Source organism: Etheostoma cragini, chromosome 3 (assembly GCF_013103735.1).
Source record: "Etheostoma cragini isolate CJK2018 chromosome 3, CSU_Ecrag_1.0, whole genome shotgun sequence".
Classification (NCBI taxonomy): Eukaryota; Metazoa; Chordata; class Actinopteri; order Perciformes; family Percidae; genus Etheostoma; species Etheostoma cragini.
Window position 1 is genome coordinate 8,515,622 of NC_048409.1, and position 25,918 is coordinate 8,541,539.

At 41.7% G+C, this 25,918-nt stretch overlaps 1 protein-coding gene and 1 long non-coding RNA gene across 6 annotated transcripts in view; one reads left to right on the forward strand and one right to left on the reverse strand.

Annotated features, from left to right (window-relative positions):
• myo18ab (myosin XVIIIAb) overlaps positions 1 to 25,918 on the reverse strand; it is a 143,257-nt gene that overhangs the window by 115,575 nt on the left and 1,764 nt on the right. For 4 of the 5 annotated variants that reach the window (XM_034866664.1, XM_034866668.1, XM_034866663.1 and 1 more), the window contains exon 2: positions 23,883 to 25,013. In XM_034866664.1, coding sequence (XP_034722555.1) covers positions 23,883 to 24,905 — 1,023 coding nt within the window. In that variant the 5' untranslated portion in view covers positions 24,906 to 25,013. Of the gene's footprint in view, positions 1 to 1,541; positions 1,746 to 23,882; positions 25,014 to 25,918 lie in introns of those variants that run through there. The other variant, XM_034866667.1, reaches the window with a different exon arrangement.
• Positions 417 to 22,632, forward strand: LOC117941679. The gene is made up of 4 exons (XR_004655947.1): positions 417 to 532; positions 7,062 to 7,067; positions 18,391 to 18,398; positions 22,623 to 22,632. It is a non-coding gene; the product is annotated as an uncharacterized LOC117941679 (long non-coding RNA).

Below are 25,918 nucleotides of genomic sequence, written 5' to 3' on the forward strand. Positions count from 1 at the left end.
CTCTGCTCTCTAGCCTGGACAGGTCTGTCAAGAACCCCCCCCCCCCCAACTCACATCTCCACCATCCAATCAGCAGCCACACTGCTCCCCACACATGCTGCAGCAGTTGCTGTCATCTCAGCTGCTTCTGTGTGTGTAGCTGAAGGAAACGCAGCTGAGGGGACGGTTAACGTCGATGAAAACAACGCTCATGTTGTAGGGCTGCACAATAGATCCCTTTTTATCCTCATCGCAATATCAACTGGCGCAATAAACATTGCAAAAGGCTGCAAGATATCGCAAAAGACCCTCAGAGATTTTTTTTTGTTAGTTGAAAGAAATCATCAGCAGAAAACTGCACTTTGTAACAGGGGTCTTCAAACCAAGGAAAACAACTTAAACGGAAAAAGAGACAGGGCAGGGGTCTACAGTAAAGTCTGGGTCAGCCTAAAGCCTTCATACATACTTTATTTTCTCATTGAATACTAAGCTATTATAATAATCATTGTTGGCATGATTTTATAAAGCATCTTTTAATGTTACATGTGTCACAGTGAACCCTTGGATCTACTACTTCTACGGTGTGCATCACAAAGCAGCAGTGGTGCGGCTAAAAAGTAACCGTCACAATTTCCCACTTCCCAAAATTATGCTTGAAATGTCTTGTTGGACCTGACAGTCCACAACCCTATTGATAACACAATCCATTTCCAATGACATCAAAAAGAAAATCAGCAAATCCTCACAGCGAAGAGAAGCTGGAACCGTCAATCGTTTGGCATTTTTGTTTGATAAATAACAATAAGACAGTGAACTTATTGTTTGAGCGCTAGAGGCAACACACAGGGCAACATGACAGGATGCAAAGGAACAACACAGAGAAGGATACAACGGTACAGCAGTGGTGGTGAAGATTGACATTTCTTAAAATAACAGAAACTGGATGCGCTTTATTTAACAGAAGACACTACACTGTGAGAATACAGTAAGTTGCAGACAGTGTTCATATGGTGCATCATGGTTACCACCAGTAGTGGAATGTAACTAAGTACATTTACTCCAGTACTGTAGTTAAGCTCAAATGTTGACTCTTATCTTTTCATGCCACTTTCAACTTCTACTACATTCTACTACTCAGAGAAAAATACTGTACTTTTTACTCCACTACATTCATCTGAAAGCTTTAGTTACTTTACACATTAAGATTTCTGCACACAAAACACAAGTAGTTTATCAAATCTGATGTTTTATTATAAATTAAACTAGGTATTATAGATTCAACTTTTACTTGTATAAGATTTTTAAAGTTTGGTATTAATACTTTTTTTGAAGGATCTAAATACTTCATCTACCAATGATGGTTGCCCATGAAGTGGCTAAATTAAACTGCACTGTTGTAGTTTAACAGCCTGAAGTTATAATGCAGTAGCTCAACAGCTGTGTCAGCTAGCTGAATAGCTATTTCTTCCAATTCAAAATGTAAATGTATTAAAAGACGTTTGAGTTTCGCTTAATTCCTGAACAGTTATGATGCACCGTCCAATCAGCTGCTAGCAACGTACCTTTACATTTTGTCCAGTCATCATTTGGCAGTTCAATCCCACGTCTAGTACCTCAGCTGTCTGATCAACTCATATGACTAAAATCTTCTCCTCACTCTGCTCTCCTACCATGTGTTTCAGTAGATAGACAGGACTATAATATTCTATTGTCTACGTTTGAATGTGTTGTAAGTTGCATCATCTTCCTGTGTGAAACTGTTCTATGCACCAGAGAGGAAGAAGTCTGAGCCTTTAAAGCATGGCAGTGCAAAGAAAAGCAGAAGCAGATGGTAACGTGTTACCGGAAATAATACGCAGGCTTTCCTCACTGCCGCCGATGAATGAAAAAATCACCATCTGCTTGTGATGCTGCCTCTCAACGCTTAACTACAGTAGACTAAAAACCTCATATAAAAAGATATATTCTCATTAAAATTGGGTGGTATCCAAATTTTGATACCGTCAAACCTCCTCCCTATTTTACCCCGTTATACGGTATTACCATGACTAAATACAAATTATGACGTAAGGCTCAGACGGCGTCACCAAACTGGTGGCTAATGCCTGCAGCGTTCAGAAATTGAATACCAAACACTAATATTGAAACACCTCTCCCTTCTCATTAAGTCAGAACCCCAAAATGCTGCCAAACTGACCCAAATGTAAGAAGTAAACCAAATATGGAGCGTTTACTAAATAGATTGTGTGCAAGGTTGTAATTGCAGGTCCTGCCTTCAGTCCCCAAGTGGCTAGAAATGGCGATAGGTGGAAGGTGTTTTAAAGAAAGGCCAATAAACCAGAGCAAGTTTCTTCTCCCATCCAAGACTGGTGTGTATGGACTTGCCAGACCCTCCTCCGCAGCACTGTAGAGAAAGGTCTGGCAATGCAAGACTAGTGTTTCTTAGACAGGCAACACAGTGAGCTTTTCTCCATCTGTCACTACTAGAGCAAAACTAAATCCCAGCAGTATCCACCCACTAAGGAAACATATCCCCAGACAGCTGATATCAACCCCCGCAGCTCCGTTTGAATTCCACCATCTCTACTTATGGACCACAAGATGGAGCCAGAGGACCAGGAAAAGCTCCATGAGCTTTTAGAATCCAGGAGCAACCCAAAGCCTCCATTATTATACATTATGTCCCAGCGGCTGCCATAGTATTCTAAGGTAGGGAGCAGCACAGTGATATAGATCAAGTGTGGTCAACAAACTGTGCTGTGAAAAGAATGAGTGACAGCTTTAGTCCAGCTGACAGTGTACAGACGGCTCCGTCTTGGGAAATTATAGTGTAGCTTAAAGAAGAGGGTGGGGTGAGAAGGGCGAGGAGAGAAATGCAGTGATGTAACAGTGTGTTTAAACGTGACTACAAGTATTATGAATGGAAAGGGAGTGATTCATGTGTACAAGGGTTATTGTAAAGCTGTCAGAAGAGAGAAAAACTTTCCACAATTATATTTTTTGAAAATATCCTATTAGGTGTCGCTCCACGTTCTTCAATAGCACCCTGAAAGGAAAGGTTGTTGCATAGTTAAGAGAGAAAAGAGCTGAGTGGGACATTTATCATGTTGAGACAGGGAAGGGCTCTGTGTTAAGACATCACAGAGAAACTATCAGATATTTAAATGATTTCTGGGGACAATTAGTGTTTCTGACAGATATGCACTAACTGTATGGTGATGGTCGCCTCTGTAATAATCATATAAGAGAGGCTACTAAGCACTGCACTGATAATTGATCAACAACACAAATAACCTCAAGAAGTTTCAGCTTGATTAAAAACGTGGGGTTGAGTGTTTTTTCTTGTACTGTAGCCCCTGTGTTATGTTTGTATGCTGAGTAGTGACAGTTTTTTTTTATTTACTCACTTATTATTCCTAAAATAATCCCCAAACGGACAACTGAGCACCTGAAATTCAGGTGCCCAATGCACCTGAAATGTCTCCTTTGCAGACATCAGACTATTCTTCCAAGTCTGATGGTTAGACCAAGTGCTCCCCATCACAAGTGATCTTCATGTGTAGAATTAGAGGAGTACTCCTTTAGTCGTCCTGGAATTCATGACAGATTTTTGTTTGTGTCAAACTTTGAATACTTTATTTTACTTTAAATTCATCACCTACTGCACTCAGACAATGTTCATACCTCAATTTAACATGCCACGGGTTTATTACTGAGGGACAGGCAAGTCAGTGGCCCACACACACACACACACACACACACACACACATTATGTCCATCCCCATGTTTACGGGGTTGTGATGGAAACACAGTCCCTGAACTGATCATTGGGAAGCTAAGAAAATACACACCACTGGGAATTAGATTTTCCTAAAGTCACTTTTAATTCTAAAAATCCTTTTAAAACGTAATTGACGTCACAAACATTGTACAGCCAGAGATACTGCTCTATGACAAGCTCAAAGTCTCTTCCTTTGTTTTCTTAAGGCATCGCCAACACAGCGGACAGGTTAGGCTCTCCCTGTCAATACACAGGCTAGAAAGACTTCGGCTAATGTTTCAAAGACCACGCCGAAATATTCACTCTGATGTTCTGGTTTTGCTTCGGATGCCATCGAGCGTGATCTCTGGTCGTAATCAGTTCGTCACTGACCAATCAGCATTCATTAGCAGAATGGTAGCGTGTTATGGACAACAACGAGGAAAGACCCATAGTAAAACTTATTTCTGAGTTAGGGCGCAGCTCAAAAATGGCAACCACACTAGGATGACCGTTGACATGTTTTTTTGCAGACAACTTTGCCCAGAGTTGGTTGATTAAAACAACAATCCAACAACACCACATTTACATTTCTATAAATTATAAACAAATACAAAAATCCATCTTGTCAGGCTGTGCTAATGCACTGATTTGTCTGAACAGCAGCTTACTGAACCAATCAGCATCGTAGGGCTGGGACGATTTGTTGACGTAGTCAATGTCCCTGATTACATTAATGCTTTGACAAAAATAATTTGCGTCTAAAAATAAAAATTTTGCAACTTGTTCAATCACAATATTATGGTAAATCACGTCAAAAAGTGTCTGTAGCTTCCTGCATAGCAAGGACGAGAGCTGTTTTTATATTGGAAGGTCAAACTGTATAACAGGTTTTAACCAACTTTACCACCCTGTGTAACAGCGAGTCCGCTGTGGTGTGTGGCGACCCTGCATCACGGAAAAACCTGGAGCGATTAAGCTTTGTCCTAAAGTAGACTAAACATGGCCCCGGCTTATCTCAGTACTGGATACACACAGATGAAACCGATACAGACCTGCTGTTCTGTCTGTGGCCCCCTTTACACCTGGCATCAAAATGTGTTTTGTGTGATTGGATTTTTATCTTTATTCATTTGGACCTCTCTCGAGTAGGGGTGGCACAATTCTCCAAATCCACAATATGATTTAATTTTGAGGACAACAATGCCACAATAAGAGCCACGAGATGGCAGAACGGTTCTTTGCAGCAACAGATTGAGTTTCTTGAGCTGCAACTTAATATATCATTACTTTAACGAGGTGCACCTGAAGGCACTATCCAGTCCCGTCGCAGCCCAGATGCTTTAGCTTTGTTTGTTTGTTTCCAAAACTCACTCAATGGGAAGGCAAAATGTTGCCACACCAGTGACTTCACGGAAGCATAAAGTTTTGCTGTTTAGATCTTTGTTAACCCCGTGTCTTTAGATGCATGCAACCAGCCAGTAAGCTTTGCTGTGTCTAAGGTTGTTATTTTCTTTGGACATGCTCAGGTAGGAGGTGCTGGAGAAAAATTGATTAAAATCAAAATCACACCCCTATTCATGAGCATATTCAAGACTCTCCTATTTAACCCTGATGATGTAGCTTACACAGGACAACAATTCTAACAATGCGACAAAGCCTGTTTAGAGATAAATTAGAGGCAAAGTGTATTAGACACTAACCTTGTGTAGAAGGAGTCAGACTGTGTGTGTGTGTGTGTGTGTGTGTGTGTGTGTGTGTGTGTGTGTGTGTTATGCCTGAGAGAGCACCTTCATGTCTCAGTTGTGGTTCAGGGTGGCAGATGTAGGTCAGAGAGGGGGCATGGTGTATTTGTCTGTAAAAGCGCACATGTGATGCTAGCATAAAGAATCCCCCACACACACACACTTTATGTTCCCTAAAAGATTTAGAGACTCTGCAACCTCATATTGTATTTGCTCTGGCAGATGCGTGTGTTCATCCTTTGCTTTGGACAGATTTCCAGCGGTCCGAGACGTGCCGGGCCAATCACAACTCTTTGTATGTAATGAAAAAAAAATGAAATCAGATTTCATCCCTTTCAATAGTGAGTAGGAACTAGGCCCAGGACGAAATGCTGTTTCAAGAGTGCCAATTTCATTTGTGTTGCGATTTTCATTTATTGTGATTCTATAGGATTGAGATTTCTTTTCCTTCTTCAACAGAAACAAAAGTTTAGTAATACAGTTCTAGAGACAATATAACAAAAAGTGTTTCTCAGAAGAATGCACATGTCACAAGAACTGTATTTTCTGTATTTTCTGTTTACCCTCTGTTTTGCTGGAAACGGATATGGTGTTGTCACCGTCTGCTGTTCCATAAACATTAAATATTAAAGTGAATCATTGCTAACTATATAAAGTCTAGTGAATAAAATCAAGTTTAAAAATCGCAATACAATTGATTTTTGATTCCCCCCACACAGTAGAAACCCTGCAAAAAGAACCTCAAGGAACAACCTACAGTAGCTCTGTGGTCTGGCTATAGCAGACACTATGTTTAAGGATTGGATGAGTTTCACCAGATAAGGACAGCGAACAAGAAACAACTCTCATCTCACAACATGATAAACAGACTACACGGCTATCAGCGTCACAGTCATCTCTTGTTTCCTCCAAGCATGCTAATTCTGTCTGGCTGCAGTAATCTCTCTGGAATGCGCCGGCGGAACAAAACAAGGAAGATGCTTTTTTACGCAACTCCTACGAATCCAGATCCTCTGACTTCACATGCTACCGTAGGTCAAAGGGCAGGGGGGCAGGGGGGCAGGGTAACAGTGTGCTTCAAAAAACCAAACAGAGGCAGCAAGATTCAGTTGCAAACTATTGACTAAAACCCTTTTGACAGAGTGGCTGAAAGCATGTGAGTTATTGAATGTATTGATGATTGGGGATAATGTGTGTCAGCAGCCATGAGGGTGCAGCTTCTGTACACATTGAACGCCATAATAGATTCAGCAGAAGTGTCAAACTCATCTTCCAGTAGTACTGTGAATACTTTTACACAGCTATCATTTAGTTAACTTAAATAAGTTAAATGAGAATGTTTGATCCTGTGCTTTTCAGATTTAATTCTATCACTTCAGAGATGTGTATGAACATGAAAAGGGAACTAATCAGATTCTACACAAACAAGTCTTTGTCAAGTCAGAGGAAATAGCCCTGATGACTACTGAGAACTGTTTCTTTTTTAGTTTTTTCAAGGCCGATACCAATACCAAATTATTAGTAGTTGATGAAACCGATAACCGATATGTATTTACCGGACATTCACACCGCCACAGATTTGAGTGTCTAAAGTTACCGTAAGTCATTCATTTTCAATGGAAGCTTCTCTCAGCTGCAAGGAGCCGCAAATCTGTTGGCGTCGCGTTTTGGGCGTCAATCAAAAAGTTGAAATTTGTCAGCTTTAAGGTAATGAGAAATGACCCGGGTTAGCGGCAAGCAGCGGCTAACGCCAGCCGCCAATCGGAATATAGACGTCTTCCGTGCTGGCTGATCCCAGAGAAACATACGATGTAAACTTTCGTTCCTACCAAAATATTAATTCTGAGGACAAGCTCATAATCGTCATTGCTGGGTTACCTATCGTTTATAATATAACGTTGTTTGCACATACGGACCAATTAACGTTAGCTGACGATCACATCGTCTTTAACGGTCGCTCACAGTGAATCCTGCATGGGTCATTAGATTAGTCTGACTGTCTGCCGCTATGGCTCAGCGGCTAACGAGCAAGCTAACTGCTAACAGACTCCACTGCGACCAATTAACAATACAACTTCTGTCATTATGTATGTAATTTATAAAGGTTTCTAGTGTCAGTGTATTGGCCGTGGCTGCGTGTGCTTCTCCCAGTTGAACGGAGAACACCGCCACATCAGAGTGGCCAAAGCGTCAAAATGCTTCCTCGTACTTTTTGACAAGCGTCCTTAGCGGGACGGCCAGAGCTTATTTGCAGCTCAAGTCGGTGCCGGTGTGCACGTGCGGTCACAGTAACAATGAAAATCTTTAAGTTAAAATTAAGATTTTGGAATGTTACAAGAAAAAAACTTAGTTTAACACTTTGAGCAGTTATTTAATAAATGAAAAACGTACCCGTTAAAAGAGCGTCATGTAGTGTTGTGGGCGGGACATTAAGTCTGACTCTGTGAGTCAGGCTCTGTGAGGCTGTACTCAGGCACAGCAGTGCTATGAGCTAAATGCTAACATAATCACCCTAACTATGGTCGCAATGACAAATGCTACTACGCTGATGTGTTACCAGGTACCAGGTTTACTATCTTATCTTAGCAAGTTAGCTAATTATCACTGAACACATAGTACAGCAGTAATAAAACAAAGTGAAAGTTTGATTGATGGCCAGAGAGGAACAGTTAGTTCCTGTAAGGGACAACGTCATAATGTCCAAATCATGTCCATCCTGCAGATGTAAACATATAAAGGTATTTTGGACCAAAATGGTACAGCAATGCATCATGGCTGTCCCTATAGAGTCAGAGTGGTATTTTGCATTTTGACAGGCTATTATATGAGTCAATAACTATAATGCTATATGAAAGCCTACAGTAATGCACACACCCACACAAAGCAGTCACATGAGCCTGCAAGAGTGTGACAGAAGCCCCAGGGCTTAGGTCAGCTGAGTAGTAGTAGATAAAACACAGAAGCATTCACTGCCCTGCTCAAACAAAAACTGAACAACGCAGATAAGCTGAGTAGAACTGGACATGTGCTGAAGTGTGGTTTTTGAGTTGAGTGTGTACATGTTGAGGAAGTGATTGCGTAAGACTGGCATTAACTTGCCTGTATGTTTAAAGATTATATGTTTGGGGCTTAAATGGATTTTAGAAGGTTGATATGAAGAAAAAAACATAAGTGAAAAAAACAAAGCAGTCCATTGGCTTTGGGCTTCAGCAGCTTGCTGGCAGGGCTAAATTCTTCACCCACCAGCAGCCTACTATTAGCCTGCAATTCATCTAAAATATCATGTGATTTGCTGTGTTGCCTTATGGGAAAGTTTTTCCTTTTTCTGCTCTATTTCCCTGACATACATGTTTGCTACACATGGGCTACTTTGAGGGGTATAAAGATGAGTTCCTTTTTTTCATTTAACAAAACATGTATGGCCTAAAATACAAATGAAAAACACAAAACATCTAAACAAGTCAACTACTACTGTAGTAATATGTCTCAGACAACAAGACGTTTCCTGTGGTGAAAACTACACTGTCAGAGGGTCATGATGGGGAGAGCTCTGTGTTTAAAGGGCAGTGAATGTGATTGGACGTGACGGTCACAGGCTCTAACACATACCCTATTATGTAGGATTATGTATCTTTTCTGATCCCACCCTTTATCCAAGTGATGCATGAGTTCTCCAGGTGAGTACAAAATGAGCATTTGAACCGCAGGGTTCACAAAAATAGTACTGTATTTCTCAAATATGACAAAAGAACAACATAAGATTCATAACCAGGATAGTTGAGAGATTGACGAGTTGCCACTGGCCGTTGTACCGTTGAGCAATGTAGCAGGAAAAACAGCTTGCTTCTAAAGCCCAGATCAGAGAAAAAGTGCTTTACTTATCCAACAGAAAGGCTGGTGTGAATACACCTAAACTGCAACTTCCTTCTTCCAAAAGTTCAGAGGAGAATGCAAATGGAACTTCCTGTACCCTCCACCCCCTACAAAACAAATGACAGAAGACTTCAGGAAAGGATCTGACCGCAAATTCCATTTGTATTCATACCACAACCAAGTTGGAACACCAAGAACCAAACCCTCTCTGTGGTGCTGGGTAATATTTTCACCTCTGCACATCACATTTACCTCCAGGTACCTTTTTCTCAATGACTAATCCCCAAACTGCGCAACATGTGACTGTGTATGGACTAATGACTCATAGTACACAACGCCAACACAAAACATGTGTTGACTTGACATTGGAACTGTTGATTACGCACCATTTATGTATTGTGACATGTCAAACAACAGTATAAGATGTTAAGAAAGGGCCCAATGTCTCTGGGTCATTCAGCAAACGATCCCAGTTACAGTATCTAGATTTATGGGTAACTTGACATGCCATCTCATTACACAGCTCATTCGTGTTTCAGTAGGCCATGAGCTGATATGAGCTGATTGAGTCACTGATCCACTGCTCGATCCTTGCATGAGATATATCTATTTGTGATATTTGCGGGCTGAGAGCAGGCCTGTAATTATTGCAGAGGAAAGAGAACCTCCCCGCGTCCCAAAGGAATTTCATAAACTAACCAAAAGTGTCTCATATCCAAATGGCATCAGTCTCAGCAATGTTCACTCTATTCATATGTGAAACTTTCTATCTTCAATCCACAGTTTTTTGTGAATATAAGTTTTGGACTTTGTTATTGTCATTTGCAAACTGAACTCACTTTCTTATTTGTAAATCTAAGTATGTCAATGCAATCATCTCAGAGGTAAAGTGACTGGACAACAGCCATGTTTTCATGACGTGTTGCTACTTGGTTAACCTTAAAAGACTAAAAGCTTCAGGGCAGAACTTTTTGATATTAATAAACGTCCGTTACATTTCAGCCCTGGCCAAATGGGCTGCTACAAAGCTCCACAAAACTCTCTGTATTTGTCAGTAGGATTATGCTCAGAAGATTGTGTCACCCGGCAACTATGGCATGTAAAAACTCAAGTAAAGATAGTTTCCTCTTCTGAAGAGTACATCATGTCCTTTTTAAAGATTTTGTTAGGGGCATGTTTAGGCCTTTATTGACAGTACAGCTGAAGACAAAAGCGGAGAGAGAGGGAAGAATGACACAAAGGGCAGCAGGTTGGAGTCGAACCCGGGCCCGCTGCATAGGAAACCTCAATATATGGGCGCCCGCTCTACCAACTGAGTTATCCGGGCGCCCCATCATGTCGTTTTTAATTCTCCTTGTCCTCCTTGGCTACCAGCAGCAGCAGTGTGTGTGTGTGTGTGTGTGTGTGTGTGTGTGTGTGTGTGTGTGTGTGTGTGTGTGTGTGTGTGTGTGTGTGTGTGGTATCATGTTGATACGCCGTCAGTTATTTGTCATTGGTTAGAATTCCTCATGGGGGAGACATAACTTTGCAACTCCTCTTGAAAATCAGTCTACACTTTTACTATTAAATACTTTATCTTATACAAAGACAAAGCCCGTTTTCTAATGACCAGTTTTAATTGAGTTTGTCCCCAAATCAAACTGCAAACATAAGGGCTGTGTTCTGGTGCCATAGAAACAGCCAGGTGCTTCTGTTTAGGCAGTGTGTATTAACAGCAATGCTGTGTCACTGTGCAGAGAGAAAGGAGACTGCTGACGGTGAGGTTTTCATGGAGCAGCAGTCAGCACGGAGAGAGTACAAACAAGCAGTGGCATCGGACACTGTGCTACTGCACTACACACCTCACACGGTTTTTACTTCCTGAAAAGGTTACAGGAAAAGGAAGCAACTGCGTTTATGGGAAATGTGGTCTTGCTTTCCGCGCAAACATTGGTAATAACAATACTTCCAGGGGGCTTCTAATCATTAGGTATCAACCTGAAGTTATCTCGGATTCCAATACTCATGTAATCATGTTCATGGAACATGTCACCCAGAGCAACAGTGGGGCTCACTGGTGTGTTTTTAACAACAATAGTGCTCTATGGCACAGTGGAAGAAGATACACACACAATACCTACTTGATACATTCAGCACAGTACAGGGGCGTTGTGAAGAGAATCCAACCTTTACACTGAGTTTAATGAAACTTTCCTCATTATCACTTCCTCTGACTCTGAAACCAAACACCTCATGTTAATTTCTCAGAGAACAGCGGCTGGACTTCCCACACTGCCCTTCTTTACTAAGACAAGTCTTTCCTTCAGTAGAGTTCTGTATTATTCATGGGTCCTGCAGCATCTCTGTAAATAATTCAGTTTGCAGACAAAAGAGCAGCGGTGACACGCCACAGCAGCATAGAGAAAGTTCCCACAAAGCCCCCAGGAAGGTCACAGCAAGATGGACAAATGCCACATTCAAACCAACCGACATAATGAACTTGTCCAGAAACATACTAGAATATCTGAGACCTACTGTACATCGCCATTTCCCAGAGTACATATAGCAGCATGTCCTTGGAGCCCTGACCAGGTCTCAGCCCTCACCACAAGGTTTGTTTAAGGGAAAGCCTTGACTTATAGAAAGAGAACGGCTATTAAAGAATATGTGTCCAAGTCCAGACATGTTGTACAAGTATGACTTGTGACACTGCTGAAGATATTATAACTCAGATTGACACCTCACACACGCTCAAGGCACATACTTTATGTGAGAGCAGGATTCTCCCTGTAAGCTTTAGGTGCAGCACCCAAGCTGTTTTATCAGCACCAAAACCTATGCTGAAAGAATGTAAAATCCCTGTCGGCATCAAAACTTAATAACCTTTAGCATCCATCTAAACTAAACTTTTTTAGGTTAGATTGATTGATTGATGATGTAACCAATTGATTACCTAAACTTGTTTGAAATGTGCCAGCAGCTGATAGTGCTTCTTCATCAAATGTTTCAACTAGGGCTGGGCAAGTTAACGCGTTATTATCGCGTTAACTCATTTATTCATTAACGCCAAATTTTTTTTTATTGCGCGTTAACGCAGTTTTTATTATTTCTTTATTATTTTAAAAGTTTGTTGCTCACAGGCTTTGTAAATACTGCAAAGTTGAAATTTCTTATCACCGGAGTACTTCCAGTCTGAAATATCACCTTGACAGTTGATACCAGCAAATCATTCAACGAAACACACAGTAGCGCGAGGCTTCGGCAGACTACGTTAGATGCAGCGTGTGGGGGGGTAGAGATAAACAAAGGAAAGAGAAGCTAACAAATGCCATAGCAACATGGATAGCTACAGACTGCAGGCACATGAGGGTTTTGGAGGACATCGGTCTAAGAATCACAACGACGACGGCAGGTATGCGATTCCCTCAACACGCACCATCACAAGAAGAATACAAGAGTTGTATGAAAAGGAGAGGACTGCAAAACATGCACCCGCTGTTTCTCTAACTAGACTACCAGACTCACTGGATAACCAGAATTATCTCGGAGTTACAGTGTGTTATACTGATGAAAAGTGGGCACTGCATTCACATGCTCTGACTGACATTATGCTGAGACATGCGCGGGACACTGTATTAAAGTTGCAAAGCAGTGGAATGTGTCAGATAAAGTCACCGCAGTTAGCACAGATAGTACGAATAGATACAAAATCTGATCGTTGCTGCGAGCGATCTGCCTTTTGATCAAGTCCCCTGCTAGCGCACGGTCTCCAGCGTTCTGTCACAGTGTCTCTGCATAACAGTGCGTTTGACACTGTCCTTGCCTTAGAGTTAGAGCAACAACAGATGAACGTGGACATAAGATTAATCGTGATTAATCGGGCAAATTATGCGATAAATTGTGATTGAAACTTTTAATAGCTGCCCAGCTCTAATATATATATATGCACACACACATGTATGACGATTCCTCTCCTACTGCTCATCAATGGCAGCAAATGCTCTGTTTAGCCCGGTGCATCCTCCTCTTCATTGAACAACACCCCGGCCCTCTTATAGTAGCTGCCCGGGTTAATCCCTGTCTCTGGAAGACCTGAGGATTAGCTCGCAGCGAGACAGCCAGCCCAGCCACAGTGTCAAACCTGGTAGGAGACCCTGATCTGGCTACTTGGTTCCGAGAGGCTATGAGGGAGCAAGTGAGAAGCAACTAAGTAGGAAAGAGGATTAAGAGCCAAACAGTGTTGGTGTTAGCCTTCTTGCTTGGTGAATCAGAAGCATCAGGCACACATGATCCTCTGACTGATTAGTGACTAAGAGTATCACACACTGGCTCACCAATCATAGAGATGAGAGGCAGCCAGTGATTTTACAATTTGTCATGAATACTAATACTTGAAATTCTGGACAAAGTCAGGCTAACAAATTACCATTATCCAAGTGATGGTCAAATATGTCAAATAAGTACGGGGTAGTCCTTTTCAGACAGTGAATCTGTAAAATAACTGGCTTCATCTACTCTGTCTAGGGATGCAACAATCTAGTCTGAATCAACTATACAGTTCCAGGATAACTGCATCAAATCCGGAAACAACAACCACCAGGACCCCAGAGCTACCACAGCTTCCATGTTGAAACGGCAAGTTTGGAAGAAAATGCTGCGGCTGGAGCTTAGCCCTGCCCAAGCCGAATGTGATTGGTTTACAGAAATGCAAACAAGTTTCTCTCCTATCCCAGAATGCATGTGTGGTGTAGCCAGTTTCTTACTTTAGACCTTACTCCACAGCGCTGAGGAGTAAGTTCTAGAGTAAGTATTGGAGTAGGGGTGCATGATATTGTATATCGACCCTATATCGTTATTGCAATATCACGTTGCACAACATTATATCGAAAGTGTCACAATAAATATGCGATATTTTTTTTAAATGATGGGGCACTGCGTCCTATCCATTAGCTGTGTGTTCAATTTAGAGCCCGCTTGAAACGCTAAAACGATCATGTATTATTGGCCAGTCACCGTGCCACTTGCACGTCAGGGCACAGGGCCGCTACGTGACCGAACCTATGTAGCGTACCACCTGTGTACATATTTTGAGAGAGTGACCAATAGATATTATTTATTTATTCATGTTTTACCAGTCCAATATGACAGTCAATTGAAACAAACCTTGTGTTGTATTTTTATGAATCAATTTTTTTGTGTTTTCCCATAACTTTTGTAATTTTACATCGCATTGTAACATTTTGACAATGTTTCAAAATGTCAAAATTAAGTATTGTGCAACACTACATTGGAGTACATTGGATATATATTGGAGTTATGCATTTATTCAAGAGTCAGGATGAGTTGTGATAACTTCGCTGGCCCTTTAACTTTTCATCTGGTGCCTTTAAAAAAAAAATGTATTAAAAATTATTAGGCATGTTTAAATTATTTAAACATGGCTCCGTTTATGTCCCCTTCTGACTTATTTCTAATGCCCTCTTAATGCTTTCTTAATCTGTTGTTGGTTAGATTCCATTTCTCCAAACTAACCCTAAGACAGCCACACAGAGACAGGATTTCACTACTCAGTTGTGGAGAGTTGTAGGATTTCACCAGTTTTCTGCCGAGAGAGTGGGACCCTCAAAATGTCCCCATTTATTCTGTTGTAATGTTGATATTCATTAGAATAGAAGTGCATTTATCAACTCAATCACACTCATTGTGTCATTTTTGTTATCAACATTTAGTCTGCAGATACATTCTTATACAGCTTTTTCAGGCCCTGTGTGTGTGTGTGTGTGTGTGTGTGTGTGTGTGTGTGTCTCTCTTTGTTGTGAGAAATGGAGACAGATCTCTCTTGATGGGTGATATTATTGAGACACTTATTTTTAGAACCACTCTGAGGATTATCAGCCACTGCTCTGTCTACCGTGTATTACATCCTCACTTGGCACATTGTCTCTGCATTGACGTTATTTAAACAAATCAAAGGTGTGTGTCACTCACCGTATTGCTTTCAATCCGTTCTACTGCATTCCTGTCTCGTGCCTGGTCCGTCCTGACTGCTCCATGAACTCTCACATTAAAACCAGTAAAGCTCTGGGCACCTGGGTAGCTCACCTGGTTTAGCAAGCACCCCATGTAATGATGGTCGTTGCCGCGGCGGCCGCAGGTTCACTGCAGACCTGCGGCTCTTTGCTGCATGTCATTCCCCCACTCTCTCCCCCTTTTCCTGTCTTCAGCTGTCCTATTTATTAAAAGCCTAAAATGCCCCAAAAGATAATCTTATAAAAATACACTATTGCTCATTTACAATGCAAACATTTTATACAAAAAGACACACTCGTCAGTGCAGTAGTAGTATTCTGCTGCTTTGACACTTGACTGGTTGACATTAAAGCACTTTCTCACCCCGCCGTTTTCCTTGGATTAGTGTGGCACCTAAATCATGGTTGCAGCTCGGCGCCCTGCTCCACTCTGCTGTGCCCTGCTACACCATTAAATATTACAACTACTATTTCTAGTCATAGGTCCATTATCTTTATTGTTGCTATAATTGCCATTCTTAATCACAACTCCCAACAGGCACCGTCAGACACCTCTACCAAGAGCCTGGATCTGTCTGAGGTTTCCTCCTAAAAGGGCGTTTTTCCTCGTCACTGTTGCACTAAATGCTTGCTCTTGGTGGGTTGGAATTGTAATTGTTGGGTCTTTGTAAATTATAGAGTATGGTCTAGACCTACTCTATCTGTAAAGTTTCTCGAGACAACTCTTGTTATGATTTGATACTATAAATCAAATAGAATTTTGCTGGTGAACTACGAGCTCCATTCCTGCTGTTGTGTTATTGCACGTTCCTATGTCCCAGTGTACTGCTTTTTAATTGTTTATATATAAATGAAATAAAAATTATTTAAACACAAAACTAAAATCAATTGAAAAAAAATGTTTCTAAGATATTAGATGATGTTTAAGGAGTTTTGGTCAAGTCTCCCTGAAAAAGAAGTTCTTACTCTCAGGATGTGGTTGAATAAATAATCCGGACATTCAAAAACTGGCAAAAAGATAATAAAAACTGCTATGTTTCACTTTAATCACAATATATAGAGAAACACAATAGAGCTTCAGCCGCAAATAAAAACATGTCCTCCTCTTCAGTGTTTCTCTTTCCAAATACTTAGGTCAAATTACTGACAAGAATCATGCGGCACTGATTGCAAGGACGGGTATGTATGATTAAGCATATTAGCTGTTTCACACACAAACACCCATGCATTCCTGTGTGGTTTGGCTCGTTCCTACCAGTCTACTGGTTACACACATTCCTGTTTGTTGTCATTCCCAGAAGCCTTAGGTCTGTAAGCATGTCCATTGACATCACTACCAACAATTACACTGCACCTTGCATTAATAGCAGATTTATTGGCAACACCAGGGTTCAAGACATTAAATATGACTAGTTGTTGTAATGAATTAGTCCGAACGCCTTTTGGGTCCAGTCTTGACTGAAAACTGGAACAGGAACTGGACATGGAGTTGATCTGCGAGTAATTAAAACGAGTGGTTACCAAAGCCTTGTATAATATGTTTAAATTTAAATGGTGGCCAAAGGCACACTCGGTCTTAAACATGAGGGCACATATTACTCAGACTTCCTTTCCTCTCTCAGACTGAAGGCAGAAAATAAAGAGGATCAACAGGATAGAGTTAATCATAAAGACACAGCTAAAGGGCTACAGGAAATGTGTTTGACGGAGAGGCTTACAAATATTGGAAAATCGTCAACTATTCCTAGATGTGCATATGAGAAATGAATTGTGTCAAATCATTAAAGCCAGGATAATCTTTATGTTGGCCATTCTGCTCGGAAATGTGTGACATTTCCCACTCAAAACAATGTGAAGAATTGTTTAATTTCCAGCTGCCACTAATAACAAATCAAGTTCAGTTCAAAATATGCCAAGACGTCAGCTTATGCTGTTCATATTTAGTCTCAAAGTAAAGTGGAAAAAATAGGAGATCCTATCAAAGAAGTAAGTAGCACATATTGAGAGCAGGGCTCAAAATACCCCGTCCATATGCTCAGTTGTTTTCGTTTGTTTTTTAAATCACAAACATTGCAAGGGTGCAATACAACACAAGACAAATGCCATGAGACCGCCAAATAACTGCAGGTTATTTCTTCTGTGAGACTGGACTTTATTACTCTAAAAAAACTTTTACACTGACAAAAATACAATCCTTTGATTGTCTAACACGATGATGTTGCATTGTGTCTTGACAAAAGCCAAGCCAGGTTCAACCTTTCTGTGCTCGGGTCTCATCAAAATGAATGAGGATGCTGTGTGTTAGTCCCGCAGTGATTTCTGAACATGGCCTTAAACATGACTCTCACCACACTGTGTGTGGAAAAAACTGATGAATAATGTCACCTTACCTCGCATTGTGTGTTTATGTATATATGGACAAGTTTTAGAAAAAAGTATTTTTATCTACTACATTAGTTCCCTCCCGCCTCCATCAGCCCTCAGCCCTTCAAACCTCATTCCTCTTCCTCCATAAGAAACTCCCGGGGGAAAGGGTCAGGAAGTGGCCTATTTGTTCCAAAGCAGATTCCACAAATGCCAGAGTGAGACGTAAAGGGAGAGGCCTGCTTCCCGTTGTTTTCAGTCAGCCTGTTAAGACAAGTGAAGATCTCTCTCTCCCTCTCTCTCTCTCCCTCTCTCTCTTCCTCTCTCTCCCTCTCTCTCTTGCTCTCTCTCTTGCTCTCTCTCTTGCTCTCTCCCCCCAGATAGTTTGGGGCAGAAGTCTACAACTCCCGCAGATTTACTAAATGTAGGCTAGCTAAATTGAGCTATTTCCACACTGTATTATCCCAATTAAAAGGCTTGTTATCAGTGTGATTGGAAGAATATATCATATTCAGTCAAGCAGGCTTCCAGAGCAATAATTCACACAGTATGTGTTCAATCAATCAATCAATCAATTGCATGGGAAGTTTAGGAATAATAGGCCAGTGGTTCTCAAACTTGTTCACATCAAGGACCCCTAAATTGACACAAATTACACCAGAGACCCCCGTACATTGGCAATTTTGGGGGGTTGAAAGTAAGAGAAAAGTACCGGTACCAAAAAAGGGAATTGAGTCGGAATTGACCATACAGTGGAAACACAACATATACATGTATCAACAGCTAATGAGGACTCCCACCTATCAACCCCTTTTGATGACTGGGACATTAGACTGACCCTTGGGCCCTTTTACAGCGTGCAGGCTAACTGAGTTATTTGGATAAAGTTGCTGTACTACTAATGGTTTAGAGATTTGAAAGGTCAACATTGAACAGGTCTTCAAAAAGATAAGGTAAACTTTGAAGACAGGTGCTAGGTGTAAAATCAGAAAGGTGCCACATGCCCATGGTAGTTCTGCCACCTGCCTTGGCAATCATCACTCTCTGCATAACAAAAAATGGGGGCTCAAGCTAGAGCAAGGCATTTCTGCCACTAAATCGGTGTCGATATCCTCAGTGATCACAACCTGGGATCCATTTTTAAGATATTCCAAATCTGCAGACTTCACTAACTGCAGGGTTTCCCTAAGTGTATTGCAAGCTCGGTGGACCTCTGAGTCATATTTGACTTTGGTCAGTTAGCTTTTAGCGCTGACTGATTGTAGGGCCCTATGTAATCCATTTAAGATTCTGTTATCACAGAAACTATTGGGCTCAACATCAATACTGTCATTAGTCTGTGACTGGTCCAATCCAAACCCTCGTCAAAAAAGAAATTTGCCACCAGGCTAAACAACTTTTCTGGAAGAGATGCTGAACTGCAGCATAGCAGAGAATTATATACAAGTTAATACATCTATCTAAGTTCAATAGGGGAGTCCTGATGATTGAGTGGTTTTGGATGCATGACTGCAACTTTCCCGGGTCCATACCAGCCAGGAACCTTTGAGGCGTGTGTCATCAGCCCCTATCTTTCTCCCTGTGTTTGCTGGCTCACCACACCCCTGTTATACTACAAAAGAGAAAGGCAGAAATGCTATGAAGCGAAATCGCTAAAAGGTTCAAGTACAAAGTGCTTTGAGGCACCAAACCTTTTCCAGATTTGTTTAAACCAGACAAATGAGTATAAACTATTAACTGCAAGCTAACATATCTGTGCAGGAAGGCTTTACTTGTCAAGAATACTAAAAGGAATTTACCAGCCATTTTCTTGGGGAGAGTATCTATTACATAACTGAACAATGACACACATGTTTAAAGAATTCCACTCTCCTGTTATTTGCCATCAAAATGTTAACACTTTGGAAATATTAGATGACTAAAGTCTAATTTTAAATGGATGTCTGAGTAGTTAGTTTGAGCACTGGAGGCAGAAACGTCTGATCTGAATCAAAGTGGAAGCGAGTTGAGTCACAATTGCTTCCTGAATGGGTCAAGATAACAATAACTGTGCCAAAGTTAACAGGCACTGTTAAGGGTATACCATGGTGTACAGCATAGAGGGTGAATGAGAAAGAGAGTCGGTAAGTGGGGGGTGAGAGGAAAATATGGCTGTGCTTTCAAGTGTCTACTACTATTACTAATGCTAATACTGGACTATTGTTACTGCAAGCACCACAACAGCATCAGATATAAACAGAAGTAATATGTCTACAAATAAGTCAATAGACCAATCAATCAACATTTAACTGCTACAATATTTTTGTTAAAAGACCTACATTTTTAGTTCCCACAAATGACCTGAAAAGTCCCATATTGTAAAAAGTGAGCATTCATGTCTTGTTTGATTATAAAGCAGGTTGAGCTATATAAATACTGAAAAGTTTCAAAATATTCAATCCACTAAGAAACGGGGCCTTTAAACTAGCCGTCAGGACTACTGAACAGTTGTGATGTCATATCTATACTGTATGTAGGTAGAAAGTTATTCCCCGGCTGCACTGACGGTGCGAACTCCGAGAGCGCAGGTAAAGTTGACCCAGAAACACTAGCCAGTCACAGCAGACTGGGCTTGTTTTAGGAGGGGGGCTCAAAGAGACAGGCGCTAAAACGAAACATTTCAGACAGAGGGTGTATTCAGACTAACAGAATGAAAAAAAAATCCAAAATATAACAGTATATGAACCCGAAAAGGATCATGATATGGGACCTTTAAGAACTCTCTGTGGTTACTCTGGCTCTGTGCTCTGTTACCATAAGTCAACATTAAAACTGATTACATTTTAAATTTATTATATACTGTATACTGAATATAAATTAAATATTCAAATGATTTAACCGGTTTCTAAACAGAGCCAATGCCAAGGTACCCGCGGATAAGAAACTGCTGGCAAGGAACACGAGAACAGGAGCAGGTATGAGGCAGAAAGCACGCGAGGAAAGCACCAGCATCCTACACAGTAAAGGCTGCTGCTCTGAATCCTCAAAGAAAGGAGAGAGAGCAAACACCAGAGGCAGTAGACAGAAGTGAAGTACAAGTAGCTTTGGCCTCTGTCTGCATTTACAGCAGCTGAATGCTCCCCAGCAGGTTTGACTGGACCAGGCCTCTGCTCGGGGAATGCTCAGCCCTTCAGGCAGCGTAAAGTCACCTACACATCATCCATGGTAAAAGTGCTCTGCACGTTTTCCTATGAGGGAGAGGAAAGCCACCCAACTCAAAGTTCAAATTATTATCAACTTTGACCTAGTTGCCACTGACCTTCCAAGGCGCAACCAATTCAGAATGTTCCTGCGTATGCATTGCCTCTGTGCCACCTGGGGTTGCACTGCCGCGCCGCTGCCACAAAGTCAGACTACTGTAAAATGTTTAAATTGACCACACTCTTACAGGTTGTATCTTCATTATGTTTTTTGTGTTAATCAATTATTTAATTTAAAATAATTATTTTAATCATTGTTATATTTTTGGACAAGGACACCAGTCATCCACTTGTAAAAAGCAGGGGGTACTAAATTGCTCTCCTCTTTACTTTGAAGGTCTCCTATCACTTAATGCTGAACATTATCAATGGACATGGTTTTGAAAATAGCTGATCAAAATGTGTTCTCCCATCCAGCTCCACGGGAGCCAGTAAATGTCTTACTTGTTGGTTCAGGGTGAAAATGTCTCCTTCTTTCCTAAGACTTCCTAATGCTTTTTTTAGAACATCCTGCTCATACTGGTCATAGCTCAAAGAATTGGTGCATCCTGTCTGTCTGCTTCCAAACCTGAATTCCTTCTTACTGTGTTCATGTTTGTGTGGAACACTCCTGGTACCAGCTTTAGGTGGACTGACACAGTGCTGCAGTTTACTGGGAACAGCCAGCATGCTGCTTTGTCCAACCCAATCCTGCTTATTTTATAGGAATATTCCAGTTTGTTACAATGAGACTATTATTTAAATTGCTTTCTATTAGTTATGATAACACTGTCCTCACAAAAGTAATTGCTTTTCTTTTCTAGAGTGCCCTGGTAGCTCACCTGGTTGAGTGTACGTGTGTCCCATGTCTAAGTCCTTATCCTTGTGGCTGCGAGTTTGATTAGAACCTGCAGGAGTTCACAACATATCATTCTCCCCTTTTCTCTCTCTCATCACTTTCCTGTCTTCAGCTGTCCTGTCACTTAAAAGGCCTAAAAGAAAAATGGCTCCCTGGTAGTTCACCTGGTTGAGCATGTACCCCGTGTACTAAGGCTCAGGCCTTACCGCAGTGGCCAGGGTCGGATTCCAGCCCGCGGCCCTTTATGTTGTCCAGCCAAAACACCATGGTAATTTAATGAGGCTGGTAAAGTTTGAACATTCACTAATTATTTGGCAGGTGGACCAAAAGGTTTTTGTACCCTGTCTATTAGTACATCATGACAAACAAATGCTAGCTGCAGGCTTTGTTATTATTGCTGAAAATAATGATTCTATCATATTTAATATCCTACCAGACTCTGTAGAGTACCAAAATGGCACTTATACTGCAGCATTTCAAACCATGTGTGCTAATCTGATGGCCACATTGATGAATCATGCATTCGACTAAGGAGCTGATGTGATAACACCAGAATAGCACCTGGTAGGATTTCATGTAAAAATTGATTGATAGATTGATACACAGCTCTATGCCTTATTGCTTTATCAGGAAGACAAAACAGTCAGCTGCTGTTGGCATTGGGAATTATGCGAGCTGGCAGATGCAGTCGGGAATGAATGATGGCCTTTCTGTTGGCTCTCCTTTATCTAAACCAATAGTCGAGCTGCTGAAATCTGTTAAAGTGGACAAAGAGACACAGACAGGCCTGCTGTTTAACACACACACACAAATCAGCTGCAGAGATGGGTTCACAAAGTTAAAAAGGAGGGGAAGTGTGTGTGTGTGTGTGTGTGTGTGTGTGTGTGTGTGTGTCCTGTTTGACCCAACCCTACTTATACACTTCAACAAAGCTCCCGCCTCTGTGCACTTCCTGTTTAGACAATAACACGTTATCCTCTTATCTGAGAGACAAACAGCCAGAGTGGAGAAAAGAAAGAACTTCTAGACTCAGTAATGCTTCGGCCTCCTGTAAGAAGAACAACAACATGGGCTACAGCGAGCCACTCCCTGCTTCCCAGAGCAGATTCATTCAATTGTGATGAATGAGAAGGGGGGGGGTGGGGGGTGTCACTTTCAGTCGGATAGTGTCACAAGGACCCTTGAACCAAAGCCAATAGAGGCAAACAAACAAAGCCCTCTGATGCTGCCAGGCAGCAGGCCCTACAGGAGGACTCTCAGCTACTGTTACTGCGGGGATAGTCCACACTCTACACGGCTTTAAGACTGTTTCAATACCTTCACAAGGGAAAAACTAGGTTCCTCTATAGTAACATTCATATTAATCAATTGATCAAATAGAAAATTGTTTCCACGTTTTCCAGAGATCAGAGAGAGACTTTTGTTTAGGCTAGCCATTAGTCCAAAACCCAAAGATAATAGTGTACAATAATATAAAGCAGCATAAAAACTCACATTCATTTTCAATAATTAACTAGGCTAATCATGTCTGCACGTCTATGTGGTTCATTAAATATTAGTTAGTTTTGAGTGCACATTAGATGGAATCATGATAACTGATGAAAAGGAAATAGTACCTGTAGCAGCAACCAAGGCTGCAGCAGATGACTGAACATACAGGCCATACTGAGTTAGTATTTTTGTAATAAATATTAGCCTAGAGTGTGAACTCATAAAACAAGACTATACTCTCAATTCAGTCTTGAAGTTTTCTTTCGAAACAAAGTCACAAATTGTAAGCAGGATATCCTGGACTTTACAGACAACAGCTTGTCAATAAAGCTACCCAAACACTGCATCCCTGACAATCTGGGACAATATTGTTTCTGCTGCTGAGTACCGGCATTGAACCCCGTTCCCCAGTCCCCAATATATAATTCAACCTGCCTGTCAAAAGAGGTTTCTGGAACTAGGCTCAAAAACAATTGTGAGAAAAGACAGTCAACCAAGAGATCAACACAAGAGCGCCACTCCTGGCAAAGAGAGCGGAACAGGGAGCTTTATCGGTTGTACTTAGAAAGCGGACAGGCTGCTTACATGTCTGGCCTCTCTGCGCAGCCCCGCGGTGTTCCTCAGCCAGCAGCGGCTCAGCTCGCTCAGCTCCAGGATGGGCTGCACCTTCAGCCTCACTGTGTCTCCCGACTGGCGGATCATCTCCACTATCTCGTCCCGGCTCTTGTTCTCCACATTCCGTCCATTTATCTCCACCAGCCTATCACCCGGCACCAGCCCCAGCGCAAGGTCTTTGGTGCCGGCGCCAGGCTCAGCAAAGTGGACCACGCGCCGGTACACTCCTCCATCGGGACTGCGGTCCAGCATAGTGGTGCGACGCAAAGAAAATCCAAAGTCGCCGGTGTTGCGGCGTTGCAGCTCCAACTCGCGGATCTCGGGCACACTTGGCGCAACCACGGGCGGCAGCTGCAGCTGTGCAGGGAAGGTCTTGTGGACCACTTCGGGGATGCAGATTTTCTTGGTGTCCGATGCCGCTTCAGGCTGCTGCTTCAGGCTGTGCTTGCGGAGCATGCTGAACACTTTACTCTCCACCTGCGGGGACGGGGCAGCAGAGTTCTGGCCGGAGGGGGTGGAGCCCTCTGAAGGGCTCTCCTCTTTACTCCTCTGGGAAAACGAGAAGCGTTTCATCATCTGACCCACCTGCGAGGAGTTGGTCTTGGCAAGTGTACCGAAGTGAGCCACACGATCTCGTACTGAGCTGCGATGTCCATCCTGTCCTCCCCCGCCATCACTCTTCAGGTCGTCAGTGGAGCTGGCGGCGCTCAGCTGCCCATCCAGAACCATGCTGCTACGGTTGCTCAAGCCGTCCGACTCGATGTCCGTGAGGGTGAGCTCGGTGCTGCTGGCCACTTTGATGGGGATGGGGTTGGAGATCTCCAGTTTGTTCTTGGACTCACGCTTGGCCTCCCTCTTCAGGTTGAAGAAGCCTCGCCGCATGCTCATCTCTTCCAGGCTGCGCAGCTCTGCCGGAGACATCCTCTCCTTCTTATCCTTCTTCTCCTTCCTACTCCCGTCCCTCTCCTTGTCCTTTTTCTTTAGGTTAAACATGGTGACACACTAGACGCTGCGTTTATGTCCACCGTGTTTCTATTTTCCCTTCAGAGCAGGAGGTCCAGTTCACAGGGGCCTTTGTTGTGACCGACAGGGACGAATCCCCTGTGGAAAGAGACAGGAAGAGCAAACTGGGTTAAACTTACTTACAACTTCATATTAATGTGTTAAATATTAAAAGGTGCTCTAAGCAATGTCACGTGTTTTTAGGCTAGAACATCTGTTGTCACGTACAGGGTTAGTGCACGGAAGCACGGAAGGGAAGGAGAGCGGACAGGAGGAGGAGGAGGGAGGGGCTAGTCTTGTTGTGTTTGAAAATACGTTGAACGTCAACAAGAAGTAACGTCACCCAACATCGCTTAGAGCACCTTTAAAGAGGAAATTCTATTGATTTTAACATGACGCTGTGCAGCTTACAATAAAACTAAATCTATAATATGAAAGTCTACATTAAATTATTAATAGAAATAAAATACCTTAATGTTATTGATGTGATAATATTGAGGGATGACAGTGACTTTTGGTATTATCAAAAAAACTATTTTAATCAGTAACAATAATATATGATGATTCATTATCCACTCAGCTGAAACATGTAAGACAAGAGTTTGCCTCTCTTGACTGCAATACTATCTTCATTTAAAAAGAAAATATTTAAGCTCTATCTCATAATAGATACACCAAATCGCAGCTATCTAGTTTCAGCCACAAAAACATATCTACAGTCATTTTAGAATGATTTATTTGTTGCTGTCATTTATCAAGATAATAATAATAACAATAATAGCAATATGGATTAAATCCTTTACTGCTGTTCCATTATTATGAATATTGCAATATGAACATGTTAATATTCATGAGAATATGGATAAAATTGGCAGACAAGTAAGTCAGTTTTTTGGCTAATCTAGAGAATTAAACATGTTATAGATAAATGTACTTCTTTGCATTTATGCAAAAATGTGGCCTTATAAACCCAGAGGCAATAATAAAATAGCCTAGCTACCGCT